We start from the raw sequence: 27,622 nt of genomic DNA, 5'->3' as shown, positions 1-27,622 counted from the left end.
TTCCTTCCTTCACGTTCTGCCCAGACACAAAGTGACAGGATCTCTTACTAGCAGCAGAGAGCTAAGAACTCTATGGGCTGAGCTTGCACTCTAATTTAAAGAATGCCTTTCAGACATGGCCTGAGGGTACACATCAGAAGTTTTCCACAGCTCTCCCTTCCTAGGGATGGCTCTTCTGCCTGACAGCTTCCCTGAAGAACCAAGAATTGCAGTCATAGTACCTAGGAAAAGTTATAAGAAGAGAGAAAATAAATGTGATATTTGCCGTAAATATTCTTCCAGTCTCAGCTGTGTGCAGTTCATAGAACTCTTGAACCAGAGGGAGATACAGGACTTCACAGTTTTCACTTCCAAATATCTCCTCCAATCTGTGTAAATATTTAGCATCTACAACATCCTATTGCAAGGAGTTTTTCACTGAACTACAGACTGCGAGAAGAATCAGCTTTTTCCTTTTGTTTTCAATCAGTCTACACAGTTCAATTTTATATCCTCCCTAATTCTTACAGAGGAGAAAATGAGCAGTGCCTATACTACTCTCCATGCTCTATAGGCCTCTGTTGTATCTTACACCAATCTTTTCTATTTCAAGGAATAGAAAAAGTTTATCGAAAGGCACTCAATATCGAGATTCTTCAGTATTCAGAAAGTGACAGAACCAGGAAAATATTCACTTGGGTAAGTATTCATTCCAAGAATCCTAAGGAAGAAGTCTGCTGCATTTTAGTCACTGAAACTTGGTCTCTGTGGTACAGTACAAGACCACTAATGATTTTTTTAGGTGCCATAGGAATATGCCATTTCAAATTCAGTCATTTCAACAGTCTTTCCTAGCAAAGCTTAGTTTTTGCACTAAGTCTAAAGCCTCACTGGAAACCTAAATTTTCTGTGGCAAGATGAAATCTTCTGAAAACCTCCAAACAATCATTTCAGATTCCTTTCAAGAATCTGAAGATAGGAGTACAACCACTCAAATACTCAAACATCCATTCCATCCAACACTACTGAAGTAGAAAGGCCATTCCACAGCAAGTACCTCTTCTTGAGGAAGGTCTTCAGGCTTCTTCAGGCACGGAGCCCATTCTATCTGACTGGCCAAGAAATAGTCTCATTTGCAGAAACCCTGATATTAAACTTAAATGTTGCAATCCAGACTCAGCTGATACCCTTACCTGATTCCCTCCACTTTTTGGATTGACGAAAACCAGCAGTGGCTTCATGAGTGGAGAGGAGATAGGCTTTATCACAAAAGGCCGGCCTTTGTTATCCTGAGAAACAGAGGCAAGAAACAGCTTTAATACAAGTGAGGTATGTTTCTTTGGCATAGCACACAGAGAAGACCCAACCTAGTTCTGACAAAACTACCTCAGGTACTGGAAATAGTATAGCCATGTCAATGTGGTGCCCAGCCAAGAGTAATTTATCCAGCTGAGATAACAAAATAAAATAGGAGGGGGAAAATATCATTTCAGGGTAGCACACAACTATTTCAAAATTCTTTCGAGATTATTTCTGACCTATTCCCTGCAATTATTCACACAACACAAATACTGTGTCAGATGCAGTGTTATTACTAATACAGATGTTTTTTCCAAAGGAAAACAGAATGGGATGTTACTTATTCCATTAATTTCATCTAACAGAGAAGTTGCATAAGCACTTATTTGCAAATAATCTGCTTTCAAATTCTTGGCCTTGCTGCCTTTCCACCTTTGAACAAATGCCACAGATCCAACATGACACATCACTAAGAAAACTTTTTGCCTCCCTACTCCCTAGCCCCTGCAAGACACCCGAGAGCCCAGTAATGAGGGCACTCTCCTGGACTCTAACAGACAGAGATTCCATTTTTTGGGATCTCCAGAGGTCTTTCAGGTCTTCCCATCTTTCAGGTCTGCAGTTCTCCCACCATGCAATAAAGGACTTGAGTCTGAGAGCCCTGGCTATGCAGGTGAGTCCACCTCCACCTCTCCCATGAGGATGTTTGTCTATATAATTAATCCACTAGAAAGGATCTGGAAACAAGGTCTTCTATAAGACACATGGTAAATAAACCAATAGATCAATAAACTGCTTTCTCTCTCTGTGGTCCAATTTTAATACAAGATCCCCTGAAGAAGATATTCTACAATGGGTCACATCTAGACCACAGCCTTGCATCAATGCACTCACCATGGGTTTCACAACCTCAGTTTCACACACTGTTCTGCTTAGTGGAAAAAAGGGTGTGAGCTGAGTTTCTTACATACCAAGGGAATACTCTTTCATTAGGGTGCTGGTCCTTCTGGAGTCTGGTACATTGTTTCTTGAAAAAAATCAACCCAGAAAATAAAACTTTTCATACAAGTTTTGTCTCTTCTAACAACAAATTCAATATCATGGAATTTCCCAGGGGGAAAAATACATTAAACACTTCAGTGAAAAAAAGGAAAAAAAACTTTTAATTCTGTGTTTAGACATTTAAACAAAAGGAGCGTGATTTCCAAAGCACTTGAATACCTACTTCGTTTCCTCTTTTGCTGGTTTTTCTTTTAAAGGACGTTCTCTTCTTTCGTCTTGTTGAAGTCTTTAAGGAGTTCTACATCAAAAGAAAAAAGAATACATGAAAAGCAAAACAAAATTTAGAAGACAGGCCCAGACAGAGCCCCTTACGAAGCTCTTCCATGCATGTCCACTTGGAGAATGATAAGAGTATCTGGCACATGCTCGAGATTTAAATTACATGCGCTGCATGCTTTACACTTCCACACCACCGTTTATGGAGAAAGCCACACACGGAGACCAGACTGGTGCTTTGGAACTGGAAACTTTCCCACGCTGTGAGGGGGGAAAAAAGATCAGATGCTCCCATAGACTCACATAACACCACATGTTGTACCTGCCAACCCTCCCAATAGGGGTAGGAGACGCCCGTTTCCCCTTCGGGGCTCCAGTCTCCTGCCCAATCAGGCTCGTCTCCTGGTATGGAGACCACCTGCATAAAGATGTAATAAAAAAACATGATAAATAAGATATTTTTCATGTTTTTTTGTTTGCTTTTTTTTTTTTTTTTAAGGAAAGAAAACAACAAGTTTTAGCTCTGGCAACCATTATGACTCAACATAACGTAGGCCACCATGGCATATGATGCTGGCACTGTAGAGTCAGTTCCAGCCTAGCAAGAAACTTGTGTAATCATCTGCTAAGGAACAAACTGAATTGTTAATTTTTAAGGATTTAAGTAAAGAAGGTGTTTGTGGGGTGATTTTTGTTGTGTTTTAAAATAACAGCATCTCTTAGCTACATAGAAAAAAAAATGTACCGGTGCTGGTATTTTTGCAAAACCTATTAAAATAGAACCTATGTCAAGGCTGTTCTCCAGAGAGATGACAATCTCCTCAGTGACACTGAGTAAAAAGGTCTTCTGGTGTGATAAGACCAGTCCAAAAAGGGGGAATTTTATTATATTTTTTTATTTCTTTTAATTCACTAATTGAAGTTATACCTGCAGGAAACCCTAACCATTTCCATAATTTAAATTTTGTCTTATGGGAAGTACTCCAAATATTTTTGCAGTATTTCAACTTCTAGTCTAACCATCACAAGGAAACAAAGTAGCATGAGGCGTTAGAAGAAAGTTCATTAATTTATTTTTTTTTTTTCCTGGACATAAGAGAGAAAGCAAGATTCACTCAGCTCATCTGAAAGCTCATTTCTGTCCTGACCTTGATCAGAAGTGTACCACTAATAAAAGCCAACAAGCAGAGATCATCAAATCTATAAAAAATGATGCTTATTCTTAATCCTGCTTGCTGTCCAACAGCAACAGGAATAGCTACTAAGTTTTGTTTAATACACATCAACCACTTTCAGAATTTCAGGCCTTGAGAATGACTCACCATAACACGAGTTAATGCTTCCACATCCCTGAGAAGAAAAACTAACAGCTATCTAACTGAAATACCTAAAGGCATTGTCCTCTATCATGTAGACAAGAAAAGCCTGCCATAGAGTACAGGGTCTTAAGCTCTCAGCATTCCTGGAGAAGGAAATAGTCATGCCTTATTGCTTACTGAAAATATTGAAGACAAGATAACTCTGTAGAGCAATTTCATGAATTTGCCCTTTTAGACCATATTTTGAGAAACCACCTAAAGAAGTGTTCACAGGTTCGTAATCTTCCCTACTCTGATACAAAGTGAACCTGAAAGCATGATAAACCTGACTACCAAGTGCATCAGCAATCCCATCTGCAAGGTCTTGCGTTGCCTTGCCTCAGTAGTTATATTGACTGCAGGCAAAAGTCTTAATGTCAACAGAAAGTCATGGGGGCATTACATTCAAAGCTGCCTCCCATGGTGGCCTTAGCCCAGTTCCTCAGGCATTCTCTGAAGGATTCTCCCTGGACTGGGGCAAAACACAGGTCAGAGAGAGGAGATCTAGCGTATCCATGCTCTTGTTAGCAGTGTGCTGAAAGCTCACACGCATATCAAGGGTAAAGACAATTCATAATTATATAAATTAAATAAATTATTAAATAATTATTTAATAAAACCTTATTATAACAGAATAGTTTAAAGAATGCTTAAAAATAGTTGTCATTAAATCTCACTATAATGTACCTAACAGTGGGGTGGGAAAATGCATACAGGTATAATAAAGAAACAGTTTAAGGCTAAGCCTCCATTCATGATTATAACCATTTTAATTTCCATACTCAAAAAGGCACTAAATGCTGCATCTCAACAATGTTATTTCATCTCCTCTTTTTTTTTTTTAATTTTTTTAAACATGCCTACACCCATGGTGTTAACAGTACCTAAAGCTTTGCTACAGTAAATGCATCCATGTGTCCCTAGCAGATGAACCGCAAAAAGCCGCTTAGACATACACAGGGTTTCTTTGCAAACATGCAGAAGAGTAACAGCCAAAGAGTATCAGCAGTCTTTGCACACTGAAGTGAAGAAATGCATACATAATATCTTGTTCACAGAACAAGTAAAGAGTATTTTGTAAATATATGTTATTCAACAAGGTACCTAATAGCAAAGCATACCTTTAAAGGGGCACCATAAGTAAATCCTAACTTCCCTCTAGAGAGGAAAACTCTGTTTTGTGGATGTCAGTTTGTCCATCTTCAAAAAGAGATTTTTCGTATTATTGAATGGTCAGTATAGCTCTCAGAAAGCTTAGACGGATGGAGTCCTTCTTCTGTGGTGGTAGATGGTGTAAAAGCTATGGACTATCTCAGACAAATCCAATCAAACCTTCTAACCTTTACAACATTTCATCCTCAGTTTTCAAAGGCTTTTAGTGCACTGATTTTCAAATTACTTAAACAATGAACAGCATCTGGGAAGGTCAATATTGACCATCTTCTGGTTGTTCACTATCAGACAAGCCAGCTCCACTCAGCAATTGAGGAAATAAAGAAATAAGCCCAGAAATGTAAGTATTCACTAGAGCTAGTTCACAGTCCTCAGAGGAGAAGAAAACACCAAGTTTACTCACCTTGAACAGAAAAACAGGAATTTTACAATTACTGCCTTTGTCTTCCCAAACAGAAGACAGATTAAATCAGTAAATCCATCAGTCAGATCCTCTTTATCATCTACTTTTTTCCCACAACACAAGCATATGGCAACTCCACTGCCAGAGCTAACACCACTTTGGCTACCAAACCTCACCTATAACAAAATTTCACCAGTCAACAAGGGTGACCTGCTTCACAAACTGGGAAATGGAATTGTTTTGAACCCCAGAAAAAACAGAGCTGGTATCAAAGCACTGGTAACAATACAGAAATACTGGAAATCAGTAGAAAAGCTACAGAAGTGGCTCACATTACAGATAACATGGAAGAGGTATTGGGAGTTTTCCATTCATGTAACAGGGTCATTACACACAGGGCTACCACCAATTCCAAAACTGAACCATTCTGAATATTCTTCATCTTGCAATCAATTGCTTACAAGAAGCAAAAGCTCCCCATTTTAGACCATAAGTTGTCACTTAAATTTTTTCTTAACCAATTACTCTATGATTCTTTACTAGCAGAACATTGTTGGTTACAAGACACAGAGTGCGGTCTTTGTGCAAGACTAATATTTGAAAGGTGGTGACCCACGTTGTACAAAATAAGCATGGAAAACCATATTTGTGGCAATCAAAAAATAAATTATAAAACAGGGCAAGGTTTTGCTACAAAATGCCATCTTATTTACTTAAAAGAAACCACAAACAAACAGGATGCAGGCACCACTAAAATCAATTTTATATGAGCAGGGAATTCAGTTCAGGAGTTGTCTGTGACCAATGTAAGTAGTTAATTAGAGCTGAGGAAATATTTTATACCCAAAAAGCTTCTAGCCATATTTATTCTGACTGTGGAATATGGGAAAAACAGATTGTTGGTTACACATTCATTTTTTTAATGTGAAATTACAAAGACTTGTAAATATTGTGTTTGTACTTTCTGGATCAAGTGATGTGAATATTTCATAGTGTTTACCAAACATTTCTATACGCTGAAGAGGGTCATAATACATAGAAATAGAGCTGGCCAGAAACAGCAGGAGAGGAAAAATATTTCCTGAGAAAACAGTAAATAAGGAAACAAAACTTCTGCCAAAAATCCTGCCAGAAGACACATCCAAAAGATACAACACTATTTTCTGAAGTAATAAGGATGCATTTCCCATAACTCAAATAGCTACTATTGGGAAGCTTCATGAAAATGCATCCATTGTCTGTGTTAAATACAATTTTGATCTATTTAATGCTTCAGCTACTCAAGATAAGGTTTTGCATGCTACTGACCATGAATTTTAAGGACTAGAGATGTGATGGCAAGTTAATAATGAAGTACTTTCTCTGTGCTCATGAATCAGGTGCACAAAGCTAACAGATACTTTATTTTAGTTTAATATTTTAAGTTGTTATTTAGAAGATTTTTTCCCATAAATTATAATTACCTAGATTAGGTCTCTTCTTTAATTTGAAGATTTCCCAAAAAAAAAAAAAAAAAGTCAAGAAAGAAAATCCTCTACAAATGTTGTAAGAGAGGTACCCTGCTCAAATCAAAAGAAAATGACACATCAGGGTTTGTTTGATTTGGTTTTTTTTTTTTGGTTTTTGATGGGATTTTTTGTGGCTTTTTTCTTTTTTACTAAAAATTAAAATAAAAATTAAAATGATTGATGAAAAGCTTCTTTTAGTAGGGTTAAATATGAATACATTGGTCAAATACTACACAGCTGCTGAAAATTAGCCAAGGATATTAAGTCTCTGCCAAGGACTCAAACATTTTCCTCAGTAGAAGAAAAAGAAGTATTTTTCTGGAGGAGACTGAGTAAAACAGAGAAAGAAGAGTGTGGGGGAAATCTTCAAATGGCAAAAAGTCTTTTTTCTCAGAATGGAAGTGGCTAGGAATCTTGGGTCTCTTGAGCTAAAGGAGAAATAGAGTCCTCTTTGGCTGACTTTTTGGTTACTCTATCTATATATTTCCCCTTCCCTCTGCCCCTTGTCTTTAACAACCAACATCCTACTCATGCCCAAATCTGTCACATCCCTAAATTAGAACTAAAGTCACTATTTAGGCCTCAGGTCTTTTCCTGGTTTCATGGGCTTTTGTCTTAGTGCCTTGGCTACAGCCTGAACTTCTTAGCTTCCTCCTGACAGCCAGGAAGCAGAGTCAAAAAGCCCAGGTCACTTCCCAAGAATGGACTGAAATAAAGAATATTATTCTGAAATAAAAATTTAACCATCATTTCTGACTCTCTGATATGTTCAGTGTTCAGTGTTTGTTTCTTTCAGCTCAACTTGGAGTAAAAACAAACTTTCAAATTAAAAATTATTCTCGCACAATGTGAACCTCCTTTTAATTTTTGGCCAGCTTTTGGATGTCTTTTTTCCCTGTTGTGCTCAGCAGTGAATTACCCTCTCCAAGACCTACCACATCCATCACAAAAGCTTTGAAGTCCAATTCTTGTTACATACAACTCAATGAGCATGTGGGTTTACTGCTGACTGCACAAGCACTGGTGTAAGATCTGATTCTTTACACGTCCATTAAAGGCAAATTGAGAGGGATGCCAGTCCAGACACAGCCAATTCTTACTGAAGTGAATGTTTGTGCAGTTTTTCCCCGTATTTGCTCAGCTCTATTTAATGGAACATTCTTGACTGCCTACCACACAGGGGATGACTTGCAGTATGCTTGCTGAACTCACGGGAACAACTCTGAGCTGAATTAGCTCAGAACAAGTCATGTTTGTTGCTAATCATCCCAAAGAGGGAAATTTACTGAAGGACTTGATGGAGGGGAAAGAGGATATAGGTTCATAACCACCATGGATGTATGCTGGATTTCAGGGATAGAGACAGGGTAGAACAAGCATGCCTTGGTGAAGGAGGACCAAGCAGAGAAGCCAGGCTGGCCCTGCACAGCCAGACAGGCCCTGGACAGCCAGACAGCTTCAGAAACAGACATCAGCATGCAGTTACCTGAGGTTTCTTCACCTTAATGATCCAGGTAGGAGGCACAATGACAGCAGCATGGGCCCCCAGGGAACATGGCTCCTCAATGTGATGTAGCATGAAACAGGTGACTTTGTTATGAAACTGGAAGAGAGGGAAAGAGTAGAGTCAAGAAAGAGGACAAAAAAGACAAAGGGGAAGCCTGGAGAAGAAGAAGAAGGTGATGGTACAAAAACTGGAACAATATTCCCAACTCCACCATCTTCAAGTCCTTCAAAGCATGGAGATTCAGGACATGTAACTAAAGATTATCTTCCTAAGCCATGCCTTCTCAGGAAAAAAAAAGCCAAAATCCACAAACAAAAACAAATCAAGACAAACAAAAGCACCAAACCAAAAAAAAAACCCAAATCACACCTAGTTAAACCCAGATCACAGTCTCCTGAAGTATTTTCCACTTACCGCTAGCTTGCACCAGGAGCAACTGATGGCCACAATCTCTTTACTATGGAAGGAAAATTTCTGCTGAAAGCCCTAGAATAACCAGGAGGAAAAAATAGGATTAAATTCCTCTTGACTATAAGAAAATATATACCTCTAACTCTAGCCCGGTGAGTGTGCTAGGCAAGCAGATTTTTGGGGGATAAAACAATTACAGGAGGTAAACAGAGAAGGTTCTTCCACTGTGATATATTCACACAATCCTTTTAAAAGGATTTATGCAAAATTTTATGCTTTCCCTTAATTTTTTTTTAGTTAAAAACAATGGGAGAAATAGAGAAGAAATTACTATTTTAGTTTTTAATGGATTTCTACAGACATGAAAGTTTAAGATTTTCTGTTGAACAAAGTATTCTGTCATTGCAGCCTTTTTTGTTCCAAATATAAACAAGAATTTGAATTTCCCTTTTTTTTTACTATAGAGTAGAATTACCATTTTTTACGACAGAACAAAATTAACTACAATGTCTCTCTGGGAATATTCTGACAGGGAAATGAAGTCATTAAGTTTATAGTTTTATTGAACTGACTCAGGTTAAAATCTTTCCAGTAAATTCCAAAAAAAACCCAGTATGGTCTGATTCAGATCACACAATTAAAATAAAATATTTCTTTGCATTTTTAAAGATAGAAAAGCCCACCCCAACTAGAAAATTTATTCTCCTAAAGAGGAGCTTCTTTCTGTAGAATGCAATATGACTGTGCTGTAAATTCTAAGGCTGGAAAAGACAATTGGGTCATATATATCCTTCGGCATCTAACACAGGCAAAAAACAATAAGATATAGTCTGTAATTTTGAGCTGAATTAAATCTTATTTTAGTCACAGAAAAAAATTTATTTGGGTTGATGGCTGGAGAGATGGAAAGTCCACAATTTCAGTGAACAGTTTGTCACAATTGTCTTTACTACTTAGATTTTCAGATTTTCAGCTGGTTGGATCCTTTACTCATCAATCCGCTCTACCTCTGTAAGTAGCCCATTACCATCCAGAATTTTCTAATTCAATCTCTCTACCAAGTGATGAATTTGCAAGCCAGTTTTGTTTTCAACAAGCTGAGTAATACCTAAATCTCCTACATGCTGGACAATGCCAAAGATCCAATGCAAAAAAAGTTCTAAACTGATTTAGTAACATCTAACAGGTCATTGCCTCACTGCTTCTGATTAAAGTCCTTCTTATCCTGCAGGACAAATGAGCCCTATTACTGCTCAGTGAAATGACAAGGTCGAGCACACCAAGAAGGAGAATTAAATAAACAACAACAAAAAAAAACCATGCAGAGATGACTTGGTCTTCTTAAGCAATGGATCGAGCTACAATCTGTCTAAACAGGGTGGCTGAGGACAATTACACTGATACTCAGAAGAGGAGGAGTCCACCTGCCTGCCCAGAATGCAGAAGCACATCTTGCAGCTCCACAGACAGGTGTCCCAAGCATGCACTCAAACCAGTTTGCCACATGAGCCTCATCACCAAGACCAACTCTTGAAAAGGATTGTGTCACCTCTGGCTAGATTTTTTTGGGTTTTGTTTCAATACTTCCCCTAATGCCTCAAGGTTTATATTCAGAGAAATTCAAATAGTAGATTCTTCATAACAATGGTGATTTGGCATATTCAGGTTTAGAAATGGAGAGTAGTGAAGTGGATTAACAAATACCAGCTGGCCAGACACTTCTGGCTAGGCACACCTTGTCTGTCATTCAGTGAGAGCATAAGAACAAGAGTGACAGCAACTGTGATACAAGTGCTGGAACAGAGGTCTGACATGGGACAAAACACTCTTTCATCTGCTTACTCTAGTGCTTCACAACGTTTCTCACAAATCTCACTCCTCCTTGTTCCAAAGTGCATTAAAATAAAAAATAATTATTTCAGTCCCTCGTGGGCACAAAGTGTTTTGGTTTTTTCTGTTCTGTAACATCCGGGGGAAAACTCTTCTCTCCCAAATCTCCACTAATAAAAGCCTAAATTCACTACATTAATTCCACAACCCATCAGCTGTGCATTTTAAACATATGGACTGAGCAGCTTGTCTGGTTCTGGATGGATTGTTTTTCATTTATTTACTAAGTCATTTGGCTTTTAGGGAGTCATTAGAGAAAATGATACAGCAATAAAAACATATTAATGATAAGTAGCAATAAACCACCACTTTCCTTCCTCAAATTGCTTTACAAATGTGAGCTGATTCTTCCTAAGGATACAAGTTTCAGGTAAGATAGCATTTATTTGAAAGCTAGCTTTACAAATAAAACAATTTATAAAATTGATAAAATAAACCATGCACTGTAAGACACAGTGAGATTTTACAGGGACTACTGGACTGAAACATAGGAACCCTCCATATTTCACTAGAAATTATATTTTCTGCCTTCTCTGAGAGAGAAAGAACACTGAATTTCAGATGTCTTCAATCATGCAAAGAGGTCTTCTGCACCAAATTAGAAATTTTGAGATAGAAAATGAATTTCACCTTTTTGAGAACATCAGCCTAACAGTATATGATTAGCACTGATTGTCCAGTAGCAAATCCCTCCACAACACATGAAACCCCATGTTGTGAGCTGCTCTTGCAGTTGCACACACCAGAAAAAATGTACTTTTAGGAAAAGAGCACCTGAATGTCCGCAAAGCCAGCTTGTGTTGATAACTCAACCTGTCTGAATAGCCTGGATTAAAGTACAAATTAACATAGACACCTGTGCAGCAAAAACAGCACATAGGGATTACTAGTTCTGGATTTTTTATATTCTCAGAAGTATTCATTATTGAAGACTATTTTCACACCAGTGTTAGGGCTACTAATAATATTTTTTGCAAGAATTTTCCTACGAAAGATTTTCTTTTTTTAGCGCTCTTAGAGATACCCTAATGCAACACAACTGTAGGAGGGTCAGGTATTATTACAACTCAAATTCAGACTGCAACAGAAGCACTTGGATGGTGATCTCTGTTAAAACAACAAAGAACTATGGCCTTTCAAACTCTAGAAATTTCAGTTTTAACTTTACATTCAGCTCTGTACCAATCCACAGGCCTTTAAAGGGACCAGTGGCAGAGACTATGTAGACATACTGCATCTGTATGGAAGATACCCCACTCTGGACACCACAGAAGATTAAAGAAATAGTGTTTGTTTAGCATTACAGTCCAAAATGTGTTCTCAGTCTCAGAAAACCCCTCAGCCACTCCTAACTGGAAGCATACAAGAAGAAGATTCCTTTTCATTCATCCTTAAGCTTCTATTACTGCATATAGTTATTAAATGGATGCTAGACCACATGGTCTGAGAATCTTTATGTCATATTGCAGAAAGATTAAAAAATTATCCTGATTGCTCTGATGACCCCAGGTAACAAACAGCTAACAGCTATGAAAATGTCTTTTTTTTCCACGCCTTCAAGAGAAAGAAAAGAATTATTAAACATCATGAATGGTGTGGGATGCCATGGGAACGCTTAATTGCCATCCCTTCAAACACAATAGCTATGAAGTATTAGGAAAAAACCTAATGTGTGAGAGGTTTGAAATAGTCAAATGTAGCTCTTCTCATAGCATGTAGTTAAGTTCAGGAATTTCTTGCTAAAGGATGCTGTAAATGCTACAACTTTACATGAACTCAAGGTTCAACAAGGCAAGACCACAGGAAAGAGATGAACATAGACTGTTAATTATAAAGGCACAATATCTGGAAATTCATGAGACAAAGACAGAACTAGATTGCTTGGTTACACTGCACATTCCAGGCCCCTTTCCCTGGCACCAATTTCTCTATATAATACTTCAGCAGTAAGTCAGTGAAATCACCCTTGGGAAGAAGAGTAAAAAGCTAAAGCCTAGATGAGTTTACATAAGCTGCACTTGCACTAGCAAGTTAAGTGTAACAGGGTAGCACAGGCTCTGTTAGTACTCAAGAGATTACACACAAGTATTTTCAGGAAATTTTACTTTGCATTAGTTGTAATCCGGTCCTGCGGACTGAATTCTCACCAGTAACTGCAGAGTGAACTTTCAATTATGTTTAATCTAAGGGGAATTCAGTTCATTTGTTACAAGAATGTCCCACATGTGAACCATTGTAAGTGATGACAACAAGGAGAACTCAAACTGCACTTCTGACCTAAGGTGGAACATTAACTGACCCCTGTGTTCTCAGTTTTTCAGGAGGTGTCAGCCATGGCACATAATGGCACAATATAAAGCCACGAGGCTATGCTAAGGATATGGAGTGCATTAATTCCTGTCTACTTGCTTATGATTTGAAGCATGAGATGGGTATTTCCTGAAAACTTTCTTTATGTGAACTGTAATTAATGATCATTAAAATACTTAACCATCCCATTCCAGGCATGGGGTAGGACTATTATACAACAAGATCTACCAGAATCCTTCAGTATTCCATGATTAATACTTTTTTTTATTGCTTTAAATTTACTGTCATTCTATTTCAATGATAGTTTCCCTTTTCTTGCAAGATAAGATGTAGTGAAATTCATCAATTTGAGTTTTAGAATAATAAAGGTGGTTCTTACTTGGAGGTTTTTTAAATGTTATACCACAGCACATGCATTTTGCTGTAATAGGAGTCTCCTTCGCCAATAAATATAACTGATTTGTTTTTGTTATATTTTTTCTAATTCTTTGTTTCCTGGCAAAGAACAACTCTACTAGAACATACTCATGTTGTCCTTAACCTAATATTTCTTATTAAAGGGGAAAACTGATATTTTCTCTGAACTGTTCTATATTCTCTGCTTGATGGTAGGATTTGAAGACTTATATCAACCAAGGCTGCCCATGGGAACATACCCAGCACAAGTTTTGATATGATACCTAGTAAGTACTCTCACTGCAAAATCAACTCCAAATGCCTGTAGGAGAGACCCAGGCCAAGAAGGCAGAGAAGGATGGCAAAGTCATACCCTAAGAATGCTGTGTGTAAACTGTCTTGCTGCACTATTCCCATGGTACTTGCTATAAAAGGGCATTATATTTTTATTGCATGTCCTGTTGCAGCTGGTAGCTGACAATCTGCATGAGTATACAGATACAAATCTCATTTTCCTCTGACTGAAGTGCTGTGCCATGGAGACGAGACATGGACTTTCTTACTAGTTGTAAAGAGGGAGGCAAAAGTATAATATAGTGCTAAAAAAATGAAATTAAATCCCTGTAAATTTTATTTTTAAATATCTCCCAATATATTTCAGAGGCTCATCATATTTCAGAAGAGAGACCTTCAGTATCTAAAGTACTTCTTCCCTCTTTTTATAACTTTTTAGAAATAAACTTTTACAATATATGAAGCAGAGGAAGCACAAAGCAGTCTCACAAATCTTAGAGTCTGCTGGGGCATAAAGAAAGCAACAGCCTTTCTTTTCCAGGAGCCTAAAAAATAGGGCATCATAATTTTGGCACAGAGGACAGTACTGCAAGACCATCATATTGGTACAGGGTTAGCTTAGCAATTAAAAAGGCTCAAGGAGTCACAGCTTTCCTCCTCCTCATTTTCAGCAGCCAGTACACCACAACCTCCCAGGACAAATGGTGTGCTCATTCCTGCAGATGCAGCTGCCTTTCTCTTCCCACATGGGAATCAGGACTGTAATGCTCAACATCTCAGGCTTGTCATTAGCTATTAAAAGAGGCCAAGTGTTTGTGAGAGAAAAAATTGCAGTGACTAGAAGGACCTACTGGCTACCCTGAATTCCTAAGTGTCCTGTGTCGTGCTTGTGCTGTGCTGGAAATCTTACCTTTCCACACTGCTTACATTTGCCCTCCTGCCTCCGCCGGTGCACCCAGTGATGCCGCACAAAGTTCTGCAAACAAGGACATAAAAGATGCATTATAGGAAGTATTGGCACCTTGCACTCAGTGGTACCATCTATGTGAAATTTGTTAACAGACACCAAAGAAAAAGTCCCTTCAGCCAACAGAGTAATTCCTGGAGCAAAATGTGCAGGAGGCACTGCAGGAAGCCTCAAAAACCACCAAAACTGTATGAGGAATAAGGACAAGGTGGTGTTTTCTTTATCCATGTTGAAATGAGGCCAGAACTACTTCCTCAGTCTTCAGAATTTTAAATGTTTGATTTTATGTTTCAGAGGGAACTGAACATACATCTAGAGGGAAAAAAAAAAAAAAGACGAAGAGAGAGCAAGTGAAAGGAGGGCGAAATAGGTTTTTTAAAAGCCAAAAAAAATCCAAAAATACTAGCTAAAAAAAATGCTACAAAAAAATGTAAAAAAAGGAAAAAGACAGAATAACTGAAAGAATGGGAAAAAGACAACAGAAAGTGAAATGGTTTCTGTCAATGTAAGCAGTAGTGCTTCAGCTAGAATTCATTTTACATTTATTCTGGAGAGGGGAACATGTTCCACTGGGAACCAATTCTCTCTCTAAGACTCCTGTCAATCTAAAAGCACTACTGCAGCTGCACACCAGGGGGATCAGCACACATGTTGAATGAAAAGTAATCGTCATTTGTCCATTACTTACTTCTCTTGGAGATCTGGAGCCTCCTTCTCGGAAAGTCGGTTTGCAGCGAAAATTAATCTGGCATTGAAATAAAACTGTTAGAACTGCAAGTGAGCTGAAAGAAAATTTATTCCGATATTTTTATCTAGGCCTGACTTCCAAAGTATTTATTATCTATTAAAATACTAGCTTCACTAGGTGAAAAAAAGTAACTTCCCTATATGTCAGAAAAATCTCTTTTCATATGCCATATTAATCCTCCTTGCTGGACCTCTACAGAGCCCCCATCTTCAATAATGCTATTGCTGCCTACTGAGTTCAATATTGCCTCCTTCTTCTAGAAGGAAAACACTTTATCTGTTTTGTTTTTCTGAAGAACATTTGCAAACAAGTGCACATTTCAGCTTAGGTCTCCAAAGTTAGTAGGTACTGGAAATTTCACTCTTTTTGCACAATTATCTTTATGTCTTCACAAACAAAATCTGGAGAGAAATTGACATTTACATAAAGAACCATGCAAATTCTCATAGATTTCTGCCTTTTCCTTAGATAAAGACGTTTTCATCCACCTCCTCAACCAGAAATCATTTGGGGAGCATTTTATTGCCTCAAGCAGTGGTGTTGCCACTCCACAGAGGACAACAGGAGCTCTCATGAATGGAAAACATTTCAAAGAAGGTGAAAAGAAAAAAAAGCATTTAATAAACAAGAAGGCAGTCCTATGAGAAAAAAATAAAAGTTGTGAGAAAAGGAAAACAATAGAAACAAGGATAGACAGATGTTGACACTAAAAAAGACACTGAAGAAGTGAGAGGCCTGCAAAAAGTCTAAACTATATGTGAAGCATGGATGTACCAAATGAAATAAATTCAGGTTTGAGCTGACTACCCTTCAAAGAATTAAACATTTTAAATAAGGCACAGCTATGCTTTTGTTAAAGGTAGCATGACCAAGTTTCTCCAAATTTAAATACAACCCTCCCCAAATAAATTAGTTCTTCCCTCATATAATACTTTGCCTTCAAAGTAATAGCGCTAAGAGAAAAATAAGAATAAGGAGGAAAATAATTTTTTTTTTAAAGGCACAGACAAAAAAAAGTAAGCAAAATACCTAGTATGTATAAAGAAATAAAAAGCATTGTAATATTATTCTTCTTCCATTGCTCTTCACCTGGATTTGAAATTTGTTTCACTGCTCAGTCATGGCAGGCTAGAATGACCCAGTTTATATTTATTTTGCTTAAAATGTGCACCTTTTCAGAGAGGGCCAAGCAGAAGACTTATGTACTAGTTTTAAACTTTATAGACTTTATAACAGCCCTCTGCCAAGAAGTGGATTTCCTGGTCTCCAAAAGAGCACAGAGAAGCTGGGTTTTATCTAAGTGCTCATTTTCTCTGGCTGGCAATGCCACCAACTCACTGGGCTATGGGAAGTCGGCGCTGCTGGTGATGAAGGAAGTCATGAAAAATTCACTGGTAACATTTTGTGCTGAAAGCATGTGCTACTGTTAATTTCACTGTGGATAAAAGCATCGGGGGTGGAAATGGTACCTCTCCAACTTGGTATAATGGCAATCACTGTGGGATTTGTCAACATGAGTCCAAGTACTTGGAAAGGAAAAAGCCCTTTCCTTATAGGGTTGATGCTATAAATTTGTTATTCATCAGCTTCTTTTATGAAGAACAACATTGCTAAACATAAAGGAGTGAAAATGAAGCGCTAATGAAAAAAAAATGGGGAAATTCCCACACATATTTCTTTGCACATATCCCACCAGGAATGAAAAGTGTGGGGAAGAGATTTCTCTAGCACATTTCCAGTTAGGCATAATGAAGACAAGTCTCTGAGGGGAAGACTGAAGTCAGTGATAGATATTCTGTACGTGCCTGGGTGTGATCAAGGATACTTGAGAAAATGAGGAGCAGGACAGATGCTCACAGAAGCTCACAGAATGGTAGTATACAGGAAAGGATTGATGTTTTCCATTTTACAGACAAAAACTCAAATTCAGAAATTTTTAAGAGAAAACAGTATAGTCTAGTAAATACAGGGGGGAAGTTCACACTAGCATCTTATGCTGCACTGCTCATAAGTATAGCTGTCATACAATGAATTATGCTGGCTTTAGTTGGGGAATTGTAAAAGGCCAATTTTGTATGTGACAGGATAGTCCATTTTCTACCTTCAATTTTTAATCTAGAAGCAGAGGCAATTTATTTTTTAAGCCTTAAAAGTGTGAAGGCATTCTGTAGTTTTTGTTCTTTGCGTGGTTTTGGATTTTGTTGGTTTGAGATTTTATTTATGGTTCACAGGGTTTGAAGAAATATATTTTTAAAAAAAAAAGGTAGAATTTAAAGCCAAGTTTTGTTCACAAGTACGTTGTTAAAACAGCTGTGAAAATGTAATTTGGCATAGGCTGAAACCTCACTAGAAGAATTAAAAGTGTGTTGGCCATGTCAGGCTCCAGAAGATGGCAATGTCTCACCTTCTCTAACTGCTCCATGCAGGCGTTGTGGACCACGATCTTGCAGGCAGCACACTTCCTCCGCAGGGCAGACTTCTGCAACAGGAGAGGGACACGCGTGTGTGTGGAGGTGAGCTATTCCCAGGAGGAAAACAAAGTCAGCTGAAAAACAGGAGATGTTTCTCTCCCTATGCAACACTTTTTTTTTTTTTTGTCCTCTTCCTTTGGTGCTCTCAGTTGTGTACAAAATAAATTAATAAATAAATGTAAAAGATCTGAAGTTCTTCTGTTTAAAACCTGAACTTAGCGAAAAAAAAACAGCCACAGCACTCCAGCTTGTGAAGTAGAAGTGAATGCCTCCCTTTAACTAGGGGATCAGGTTAACACAGCAGAGCATCACTCTAAAACTGAGCATCCTACAAAGATGATGAGCAAAGGGGAGAAAAACTGCATGTGCAAATCGGAGAACTTGGATCAGTTTGCAAGAGGTCGTTTCATGCTTATCATAAAATATTTAATTTGATGGGCCTGACCATTGCCTTGCAGAAAAATACTTGGGTCATTTTACAGAGAATGATAAAATTCTCAGAGAATGCTGTTAAATGCTCATGAAGCACTACAGCAGGGACAAAATTCTTAATTATGCTGGTTAGTTTTATTAATTTCAGTAGGGCTTTTGAAATAATTTTCATTGAATCCCCTGGGCCAAGGCATATCAAAAGCAAGAGAATACATCCAGAAGAGAGAATGTATTTACTTACTTTACGTCCATAAACTCAATTTAATTAACCAGATGGAATTAATTTTCATAGAAATTTAACTTACAGACTAATGCTTGAGGGACAGAAGATTTATAAACACACAGTAAATTGAGATTTCTTTGCTTCAGATTTTTTACATTCAATTTATTCATGTCTATTTAAATCTCTAATAAATTATTTCTTTATAATTTTCAGCATGTTTTAAATACACTCATGAAAGAAACAGGGAACACAGCTTCAGCTCACATTATGGAATAATTATTATAATTTTATTAATTCTTGCAATTATCTAGATGCAGCCTAACTGTACATGTTGACATATACATGGTGCTCTGTTTCACCTAAAGAACCATGGCATTGTACAGCAGACTAGGTTTTCACATGTTTTGTGACTTGATAACTTAAAATAGGTTTTTTATCACTGTGTTTACCAAGTATGCTTTTTATCTCTGTGAAAACAATATGCAACATACTACTTTCAATGCACTAAATCATAAGGAAGAATTTGTTCAGTTTTAGAAAGGCAAACTTCTGCTGAGAACACAGGAACCATCACACTGGGTCAGACCAGCCAAAAAAATCTTTGCCAGACCTCAGTGCCTCAGGACCAATGTAAGTGCACAGCAAACACCCAGTGACAGTGACCCTTCCTTCGAGTGTTACCACACAATCAGCAGCTGTTGGGGCTTAGCCTCAGCACTCTGAAGGAGGCATGGGTTTCTCAGGCTTGGTCTTAATGCTCTATACCATAATGTAACCAATTTACTGGAAAAGTTTCATGAGATGGATATTAAATTTGTGCTATGGAAAGCACTAGTATTTTGGATCACATTGCCCTGAAAACTGGGGGCAGTTTCACTGATGTCAGATTCACTGATTGGTGAAACAAAATGCTTTGATTTCAATTAAATGCTCTGAAGGTGATTGGTGGGGGTGCATTGAGGAGGGTGGTAATAAAAGCAGAAAGACAGTATCTCTAAGAGTCAGATGGTAACCACGAACAGCCCAGAGAAGAGGATTTCCCTTTAACCATTACAGTCCAAGGGCTAGGAGACTCCATTAGAGCATTCTTTCAAATCAAGGATGTGAAGACAGGATCCCCACTCTCTTCCCAGTCTTCCAAAATACCAAAGTTAGAGGGGCTTGGGTATTTTCTTCTCTTTTGATGAAGCAATTTATCTGAAACACTTGGCAAAAAGAGGTAATGAAATAGACTGGAAGTGCAATAGTCAAAGAACTGATACTCATGTATCTGAAATCAGTCCAAAGAAACATTTCCATAGACAGCAGAAAAGCTTCAATAGAAGAAAGCTAACCTTGACTATTCCTAAACAGGAGAAGGAAAACACTCAAATATGACTGCACTCATTGCTGGTGAGTGCATTCAAGAGTTTGGAAAATTCAGTTCAAACCCTTGCAGTGATTAAAATTGCAGAAATTTGATCATACCTTCCTTTCAGAGGCTGCAACAGGTGATATATTTGCTTATATTTTCATGTAAAATAGACTAGTGTTTTTTAATATTCCTGAAACATCTCAGTAGTCTACCTTTTTTTCCCCTTACCTTGTTAGTAAAGCTGTTCATTCCATACATTCTGACTGTGTAAATAACCTGGGTCAATCGAAACTGGTTTGGGCTTTTTTCCTGAAGCAATGAAGTCTTTACCAGCAGACTTTTGCCCTTTTTGCTCTCCTTTTGGAACACAGGCAAACAATTCAAGCTCTCAAGCGACTGAGCACTGCATCAGTCTGAAGCCAGGCTTGTTACCTCAGAAAGAGAAAAAGAAATCCGAAAATAACTCACTGAGAATTTGACTTGGCAGCTTTCCTCCCCCAGGTAGCAGAGGTCCCCAGAAACATTTGTCTCTAGCCACAGATGCTCTCCATTCACAGCATTTTCCTGGGAAAAAGAAATAGTTGTTAATCTGTTTTGTGAAATTCAGACATGTGAGTATAGGGGGGAAAAAAATCTGATTTTCAACATAAATTTAGAAAATTAAAATAAACTAAAAAAAGACAAACAAAAAACTACTACCACCAAGTCTTGCTTTGGTTTTCTACAACACAAAGCCATAGCATGTAACACCATTACCCTGGCTGACCACCCCAGCTTAAAAGACGTTGAAAATACAATTATGTGTCACCAGTCAAAACCAAAGTATTTTTGAATACACTTCAGTTAAACTTTGCTGATGTTCTTCCTACATGCTGCATAGTTTAACAGGGAATTGAAATTTCATAAATATGAGATGTACTCAGAAGTTTAAAGAAACAGAAAATCCAGAGAGATGAAACAAAACCTGAACTAATAAACCTCCAATGGGAGAAACCAAAAATTTGAGAACCGGGCACAGGAGTGAAAAACAACATGCTGACTATAGCTTTAGGATGATGGGATGAACTAGACAAGGGAAAATACTTTCTTTGAAATAGCTGGGTCAACACTGTTTGTGAATAACTCAACAAAACATTACATTGCCAGGAGAGACTTAGACTTTAACTGTACACATGAAAAAACAACACATTCATCTGAGAATGCTCTCAAAAAAAATCTACCTAGCACACTGACAATTAGGAGTGATCAACAGGCTAACATCTAACTTTGTCTCATTTGACCAAATTTGCACCTCAATTCTATGAAAATTCTTGTTCTGGGGAAACTCAATTGTAGATAAACTATGGGTTTCACTTGCCTGTAATCCTTCTGTGACTAAAAAGCCTAGAAGTCTACTGTACACTACTTGAGCAAAGTGAATAAATAGGAATTCTGTTCAGCCAGAATTAGAGCATGATAGAAAATGCATTGACAGTCTGACATTTGGTTCCCACACTGCAGAAGTCACAAACGATGACGCTCACCAAACAGATGGCGTCCGACAGCAGGATGCTCCAAAATAGCCACCTTGGATAAAATAACTTATTTAAAATACCACTGTCAGTTTCAAAGTGATGAAATGAGATAGCTTCTCTTGCCATGCTGACTTCTTAGGTAATGAAGAAAAGCAGAAACAGGAAAATCCTTTGCTTCCTGGAGCACATCCACAATAGCCAGGACCTATGCAAGGCTGTTCATGGTGCCTACCACAACCATGGTGCTCATTTCCAGTAAAACAAAAAGATAAGATCAGATAGGCTCTTTTCTGGTGGGAGGTCTACCTGTCTGCAGGTCTTTTACTTCATCAGAAATGCTCAACAGAGCACAGCAGAGCACAACAGTTTAAGTGAGGATTTTCAACACTTTTATACTGCCAAATAATTTTGAAGAGCTTGCGCTACCTGAAGAAATTCTTCAGGACTTTTTTAGAGGGTACGTTGTTCAGATTGTAAACTGTGTCTCTCATGTGTGTCCTTCTATTGCAGCTATTTTCCCTTCAGCAGCAGGATACAAACTCACCAAAGACTACCTGACCTGAGCAGGTTCTCTGCTGATAAAATAGTGCAAACAACAGCATAACTCAGAGGTAAATCTCATAGGATATAAAAGGTTCTTGGGAAAGACCAACTCTGAAAGCTAAGTAAGAAAGCACACGGCTCCTGGGACAGAATTTTTAACAAGGAATAAAAATTATATTAAAAAATAGATTAACCACCCCTTCATTTGGTCCAGGTCCACATAACTTGTCATCAGGATTTCTAAAGATAAAGTGACCTATTTCCATAACCTGGTTTAGACTGTTTGTTCTCTATTGTTCCAGATTGTATCAGACACATACATATCTAACTTTACATCACCGTGTAAATAAAATTAGTCTACAAGGATGACCTTGTAGTTCATGTTATTATAGAGTCCTAACACAACTAGATAATAAAAATGTAAATAAACTGATCCGGTATGAGTGGCACACCTTCAGGCACCTACTGCCACAGAGAATTCCACAACACTGTGTGTGAAAACTCACAATTTCAATTCCAGAAAATTGACTCCAGGAAAATCTTTCATCCTGAATCAGAGCAAAGAGCTGAGACTGCCCAAGATGAAATGCCTTCCCTCAAAAATCCTTCCTTGCCAGTTAATTTGTCTCGATAAGATCAAAGGAATTATTTGAACTTCATCATTTAAATTTGACAGGGGTCTGTCATTTATATCATGAGACATTCTCTTGCCACTTATGAAAATCAAGATGATATAGTCAAAGGAAGTCCTGTGACCCTCAGTAAGACAAATTTTTAATTCACTTCTGACAGAAAATTTTGTCAAAAATCACGACATCTCTGTGAAGAATTTTGACTTCAGCACAACAGTATTTTCTACTCCAAAACTTACAGGCAATATTCCACAACATGCTGTGTCGCCCTGAAAATCAAGCTTTCTGACATTGTTGTCATAGTTTCTAAACACTTTCCCAGGAAAGTAACTATAAACATAGACGTTTATATATTCCATTAAAGATACATCTTTTGATGGACGTTTCTCACAAACAGTGTGGCTGGGAAGGTGGTGACCTGACAATCCAATCCCTGGTCGTTGTCAAGAATCTTTAAATACTGAAACAACAGAATAAAGTTTCCTCTTCCTCTACCACACATCAAGCAGTGTCTGTGTAAATCATTTCATGTCCAACAGTGACAATGCTATACAAAAGGACGCTCCTCTCCACCTACCAACACAGAAGCTGATAGGGGTCCCTGGAATAAGCTCCTATCACCTCTAGAATGATATCCTGTTTAACACAATTCTAAACCACAGTAAAGGTCCTGTCATCACTTGTATATTTTGACACATTATTTATTTTTGCCATAAGAAGTTTGCCAGTTTGGTTGATTTTGTACTTGATGTCTTTACATTGTATTTAGGATTTAATGGCTTTTAAAGAAGCAGTTGTTCTCTTTCTGTCCCTGAAGACACAGACACCAGTCTCATGCTCTTGCCATTTTCCTCGTGTTGAATCTGTAAAGCTAGACATAAAATCAGTTCAGCTAATGGAAAAAACTAGATATCTTATCTACCAAATCAGCTAGACAAAATGACTCACCCTATGACCACATAACTGTTGGATTTGACACAGAGAGTGGTGGGTTAAAGATGGCTTCAGTGGGACTGATGCTTTTGGGGCCAGCTCAGTGTCAGGGCACCTCAGCTGACCTGTCAAATCACGCTTTTGGGCTGAGACACTTTGCTCTGACTTGTGATGTGGAAAATGGATACTGTCCATCACTGTGGATAAAAAAGCAGTGACTGTGGCCTAATAAAGAAAACTGTGAACTCTCTCTCCTCTCCAGCTTCCCAGCCTTCACAAGAGTGTAAACTCAGTGTCCTGGGAAGAAAAAGAGCCCCTGCTCAGAGAAGCAGAGACAGCAGTGGCTGGCAGCCCTGCTCACAGGGGACACACCATCCCAGTATGCTCCCCCAGATGGAGATCTCCCATTTGACTGCTCCTGACCCATTACCACCTTAATACCAAACAAAAATAATTTCACTATAGCAAACATTTCTTGCATACAGAACAAATACCACACACAATCCCCCCTGAAGTGGAAGAGAAATAAGAATCCAAGGACCAGGGGTTTGGGAACCAAGTAATTACAGATGTGTTCTTGACTTGCTGTGCACTTTCCAACTACATATCTTCAAGCACTCCAACATAGTAAATGACAGAGCAAGAGTTACCATTTTTTCTAACACCCACCACTATTTCCATATCTCACTGTTCTTCAGGCTGCAGTCAGCATGGTTTCAAAAGGAATGAAGATAAACCTGACTGTTTTAAATTGCCATGTCAAGCAGCTGCTCTTATTCAGCCATACAAATAAACCAGTCAGCCCAAACGTCTAGTTCAAAAGAGTTGTAACTCCAATTGTAACATGAGGAATGGAACCCTCTTGTCATGACTGACATTCTGCAAAAAGTTATTTAAGAAAAATCTCTAAAACAAGTCAGTAAGAAAATTTTCCCTTTGTTAACACTCCAGCAAGAGAGAATAATCTTCTTGCAAATATGCATTTGGGTGATACTTACAGTAAGTGTAAAATTAGTGGTCATCAATCTAAACTTAATTAAATATATTTGTAAGCAAAAATTGTTACTTTTGGTCCTCTTCTTTATGAGATGACTATTGAGCAAAAACAAATTTGTTTAGATGTATCTTTACCAAATATCTTTCTGTCATGTTTGGATTATGTTTCACCCTTAACTCTGAAATTTCAGTTTGCAATAGTCATGTTACAAACAGAACCGATGCCTTAAATATTTTTCTGTTGATATATATTCTCAATTTTAACTCCATTTTAGCACATTTTAATTTGGGAATATTTTTCATATAGAGGTCACCTATTCTTTAATTATTGCAAATGCAATACACAGATATAGAACAAAATAAGACAGCATAGGGATATGTTTCTCCTTTCCCCCACCATGCTTTCCAACATCTGCATCAATGGCCTTTTGAGATCCCCATAGTCCTCAGCTGAGAGATGACCTGTATTCAAAAGCAGAATAACAACATTTGTCTTCATGAAGCAGCAATGTTCAGATGCTATCAGCTGAGATGATGATTCCCTATGTTCTCATGAACCAGTGCTTTGGCTGATCGCAGTTGCACTTCAGCAACATGAAAAAATACATGTTTTCTAGATAGGCACCTTCTGCAAAATCACTGCATTCTCCACACCACTGGAAAAATACAAAGATATTGCCACCATTTTGAAATATGACAGACATCCTTTCTCTTTAGATCTCTCTGGAAAGAATATCTGATCTCAAACCTTCATGAAAAAGAAGCAGCAAAGCAGAATTACTGATCCACAACACAGCACTCCAAGTGTCCACTGCACACAACATTTCAGCAATTTTTAAATATGCACAGGGCTTGCACTCATTACTATTTTATTTGAGATAGAATTCCTGTCATCTCTTCATGTTTTTATGTGACTAATGGAATACTCCAGGATTCTCCTTTTGTCATGAGAGCATATAAAAATATACATCTCTTTTCAACTGAATAATAAATTCCCAATTACAAAACTTAGCATTGAAGACCCTCTAGTGGAAGGGAAATCCATCCTTCAGTGTAAAGGTTAGTGTAGCTTTTAGGAAGTTATGATACAGCAGCCAAACCATTTATGGGGAAAAGAAATAAATTGCCTAGAATGAGGAAAATGTTCTATCATATGTAAAACATGTGCTACTGTTTACACATATGCTAATTTCCAAGTTTTAGTACCTCATCAGGCACTTCCAAATACTTACTGTCCATGAAAGTAAGCAGACAGAACTACTGACTAGTGCCAAAAAGGCACAGAATATAATGCAACAGACTCATTTCAAAGTCACATTCACTAATTTTAAATACCTCACTGGTATAGGTCACTTCATGTCTATTTGTCTAGTCCATACCCCAATCAGTTTATCTCCAAGGATGTTACAGAAGATGGTGTAAAAAGCCTTGCAAAAGTCAACACAATGGCCATTGCTCTCCCCTCATCTACCAAGGCAGTCATTTAATCTGTTAGGGTGGTCAGGCACGATCTCCTCTCCGTAAATCAATGCTGAATACTCTCAGTCACTTCTTATTCTTAATATTTTTGGAAATTACTTCCAGAAAGATTCTCTCCATAACCTTCCTAGAAATCAGGGTAAAACGGATTTGTCTGGAGTTCCCTGGATCCTCCTTATCCTTCTTGACGGTAGAATTGACATTTGTTTTGTTGCAGTCCTCAGGAGCATCCTCTGACCATCATGACCACCCAAAGACAACAGACTGTCCCAGCAGTGATATCAGCCAGCTCCCTCCACACCTTTATGTGCAGGTCCCATGCACTTCTGTATGTTTAGTCTAAGTATTCCCTAAGCTGATTATCCTCCACGAAAATAAGTTTTCTTTCTTTCAGGCCATGGTATCAGTGACCTGGGACTGCTAAAGGTGGCTCTTACCAGCAAAAATGGAGGGGGGGGAAAAAAAAAAGACAGAAAAATTAAAAAAAAAAGGGACTGAGCAAATGAGGTTTCCCATGGTTTTTGTCACCATGCTCTCTGCCCTATTCAGTGGCATCCCAACATTTTCCTGCTGTTCCAATCACTGTTGATTTGCCTACAGAAACCATTCCCATTACCTTTCCTGTTCCTGTTAGATGCTACCCTAGATAAGGTCTGGCTTTCCTTACTCTGTGGACACTGGTAGTGCCTTGTACAATGCTCCTGACCTAAGCCTGCTTCCATGTATTGCCAAATGCCATTTTTCAACTTCTACTCTAACACATACTTTTCTGTTCTCATTAAGATCTAAAAGATTTCTGGCTTTGTCTTTTATACACTTAATTTATGTGTATAAAAATTTATGGTATAAGTAATAATATTTCTCCTCTAAAAAACATTCAACTTGTACCCAGAGAACTCCAATTATGCATTCACAGAGCACAAAGCATGGATAAGTCAAGTTTTTCATTGACCTCCAGGAATGGAAACTGAATACCTTTACATGCCTCTTAAGATGTGGGAGAAAAATTCTAAGTCTCATTATCATGGGAAAAGGAAAGAAAATGGGCATTAACAGAAAAAATCTACTATGAAAAAAAAAAAAATGAGAGATTTGGGGATGTTCAACACTCTACTATTCTAGTGGCTGACAATAGTTTTGTTGGCACCATAGGAAGCAAGAGCTAGAAGGCAGTAGTTAAAAGAAAATTATAGGAGGACTTTGTGTACAAGCTTATGGTTATAATCCTTGGTGGAAAATCACAATAGAAAAATACACAAAGACCTGGGTCCTCAAAGGTACACAGGCAGTGTATTGTGTGGCTCTAGTCTGTACTCACTTGAGAATCTGGGCTAGAATTACTTACTTTATTATTTAACACTTGGAAGTGATGTCTAAAATGAAGGCATGTGGGAGAAAGGGATATGCATAAACACATCACAGGGGCAGCCATTGAGGTCAATTCCTTTTTTGCAAGGCATCCCCAGCACTCCCCTCTGGTTATTAAAACACCTACTCCAGACACTGGACTGGTACAGCCCTGGT

The 27,622-nt window shown here is 38.0% G+C and overlaps 1 protein-coding gene across 1 annotated transcript in view; it reads right to left on the bottom strand.

The window, feature by feature from the left end:
• The window catches only part of LOC131591767 (diacylglycerol kinase iota), a 110,439-nt gene extending 92,481 nt beyond the window's left edge, over positions 1-17,958 (bottom strand). The window contains exons 1-7 of the mRNA XM_058862807.1: positions 17,926-17,958; positions 15,462-15,518; positions 14,717-14,782; positions 8,920-8,991; positions 8,485-8,601; positions 2,492-2,578; positions 1,173-1,268 (exon numbers count right to left, since the gene is read on the bottom strand). Coding sequence (XP_058718790.1) covers positions 1,173-1,268; positions 2,492-2,578; positions 8,485-8,601; positions 8,920-8,991; positions 14,717-14,782; positions 15,462-15,518; positions 17,926-17,943 — 513 coding nt within the window. The 5' untranslated portion in view covers positions 17,944-17,958. The remainder of the gene's footprint in view (positions 1-1,172; positions 1,269-2,491; positions 2,579-8,484; positions 8,602-8,919; positions 8,992-14,716; positions 14,783-15,461; positions 15,519-17,925) is intronic.
• Positions 17,959-27,622: the final 9,664 nt, after the last annotated feature.

Source organism: Poecile atricapillus, chromosome W (genome assembly GCF_030490865.1).
Source record: "Poecile atricapillus isolate bPoeAtr1 chromosome W, bPoeAtr1.hap1, whole genome shotgun sequence".
Lineage (NCBI taxonomy): Eukaryota > Metazoa > Chordata > Aves > Passeriformes > Paridae > Poecile > Poecile atricapillus.
This window is presented reverse-complemented; position numbering and strand designations above follow the sequence as displayed.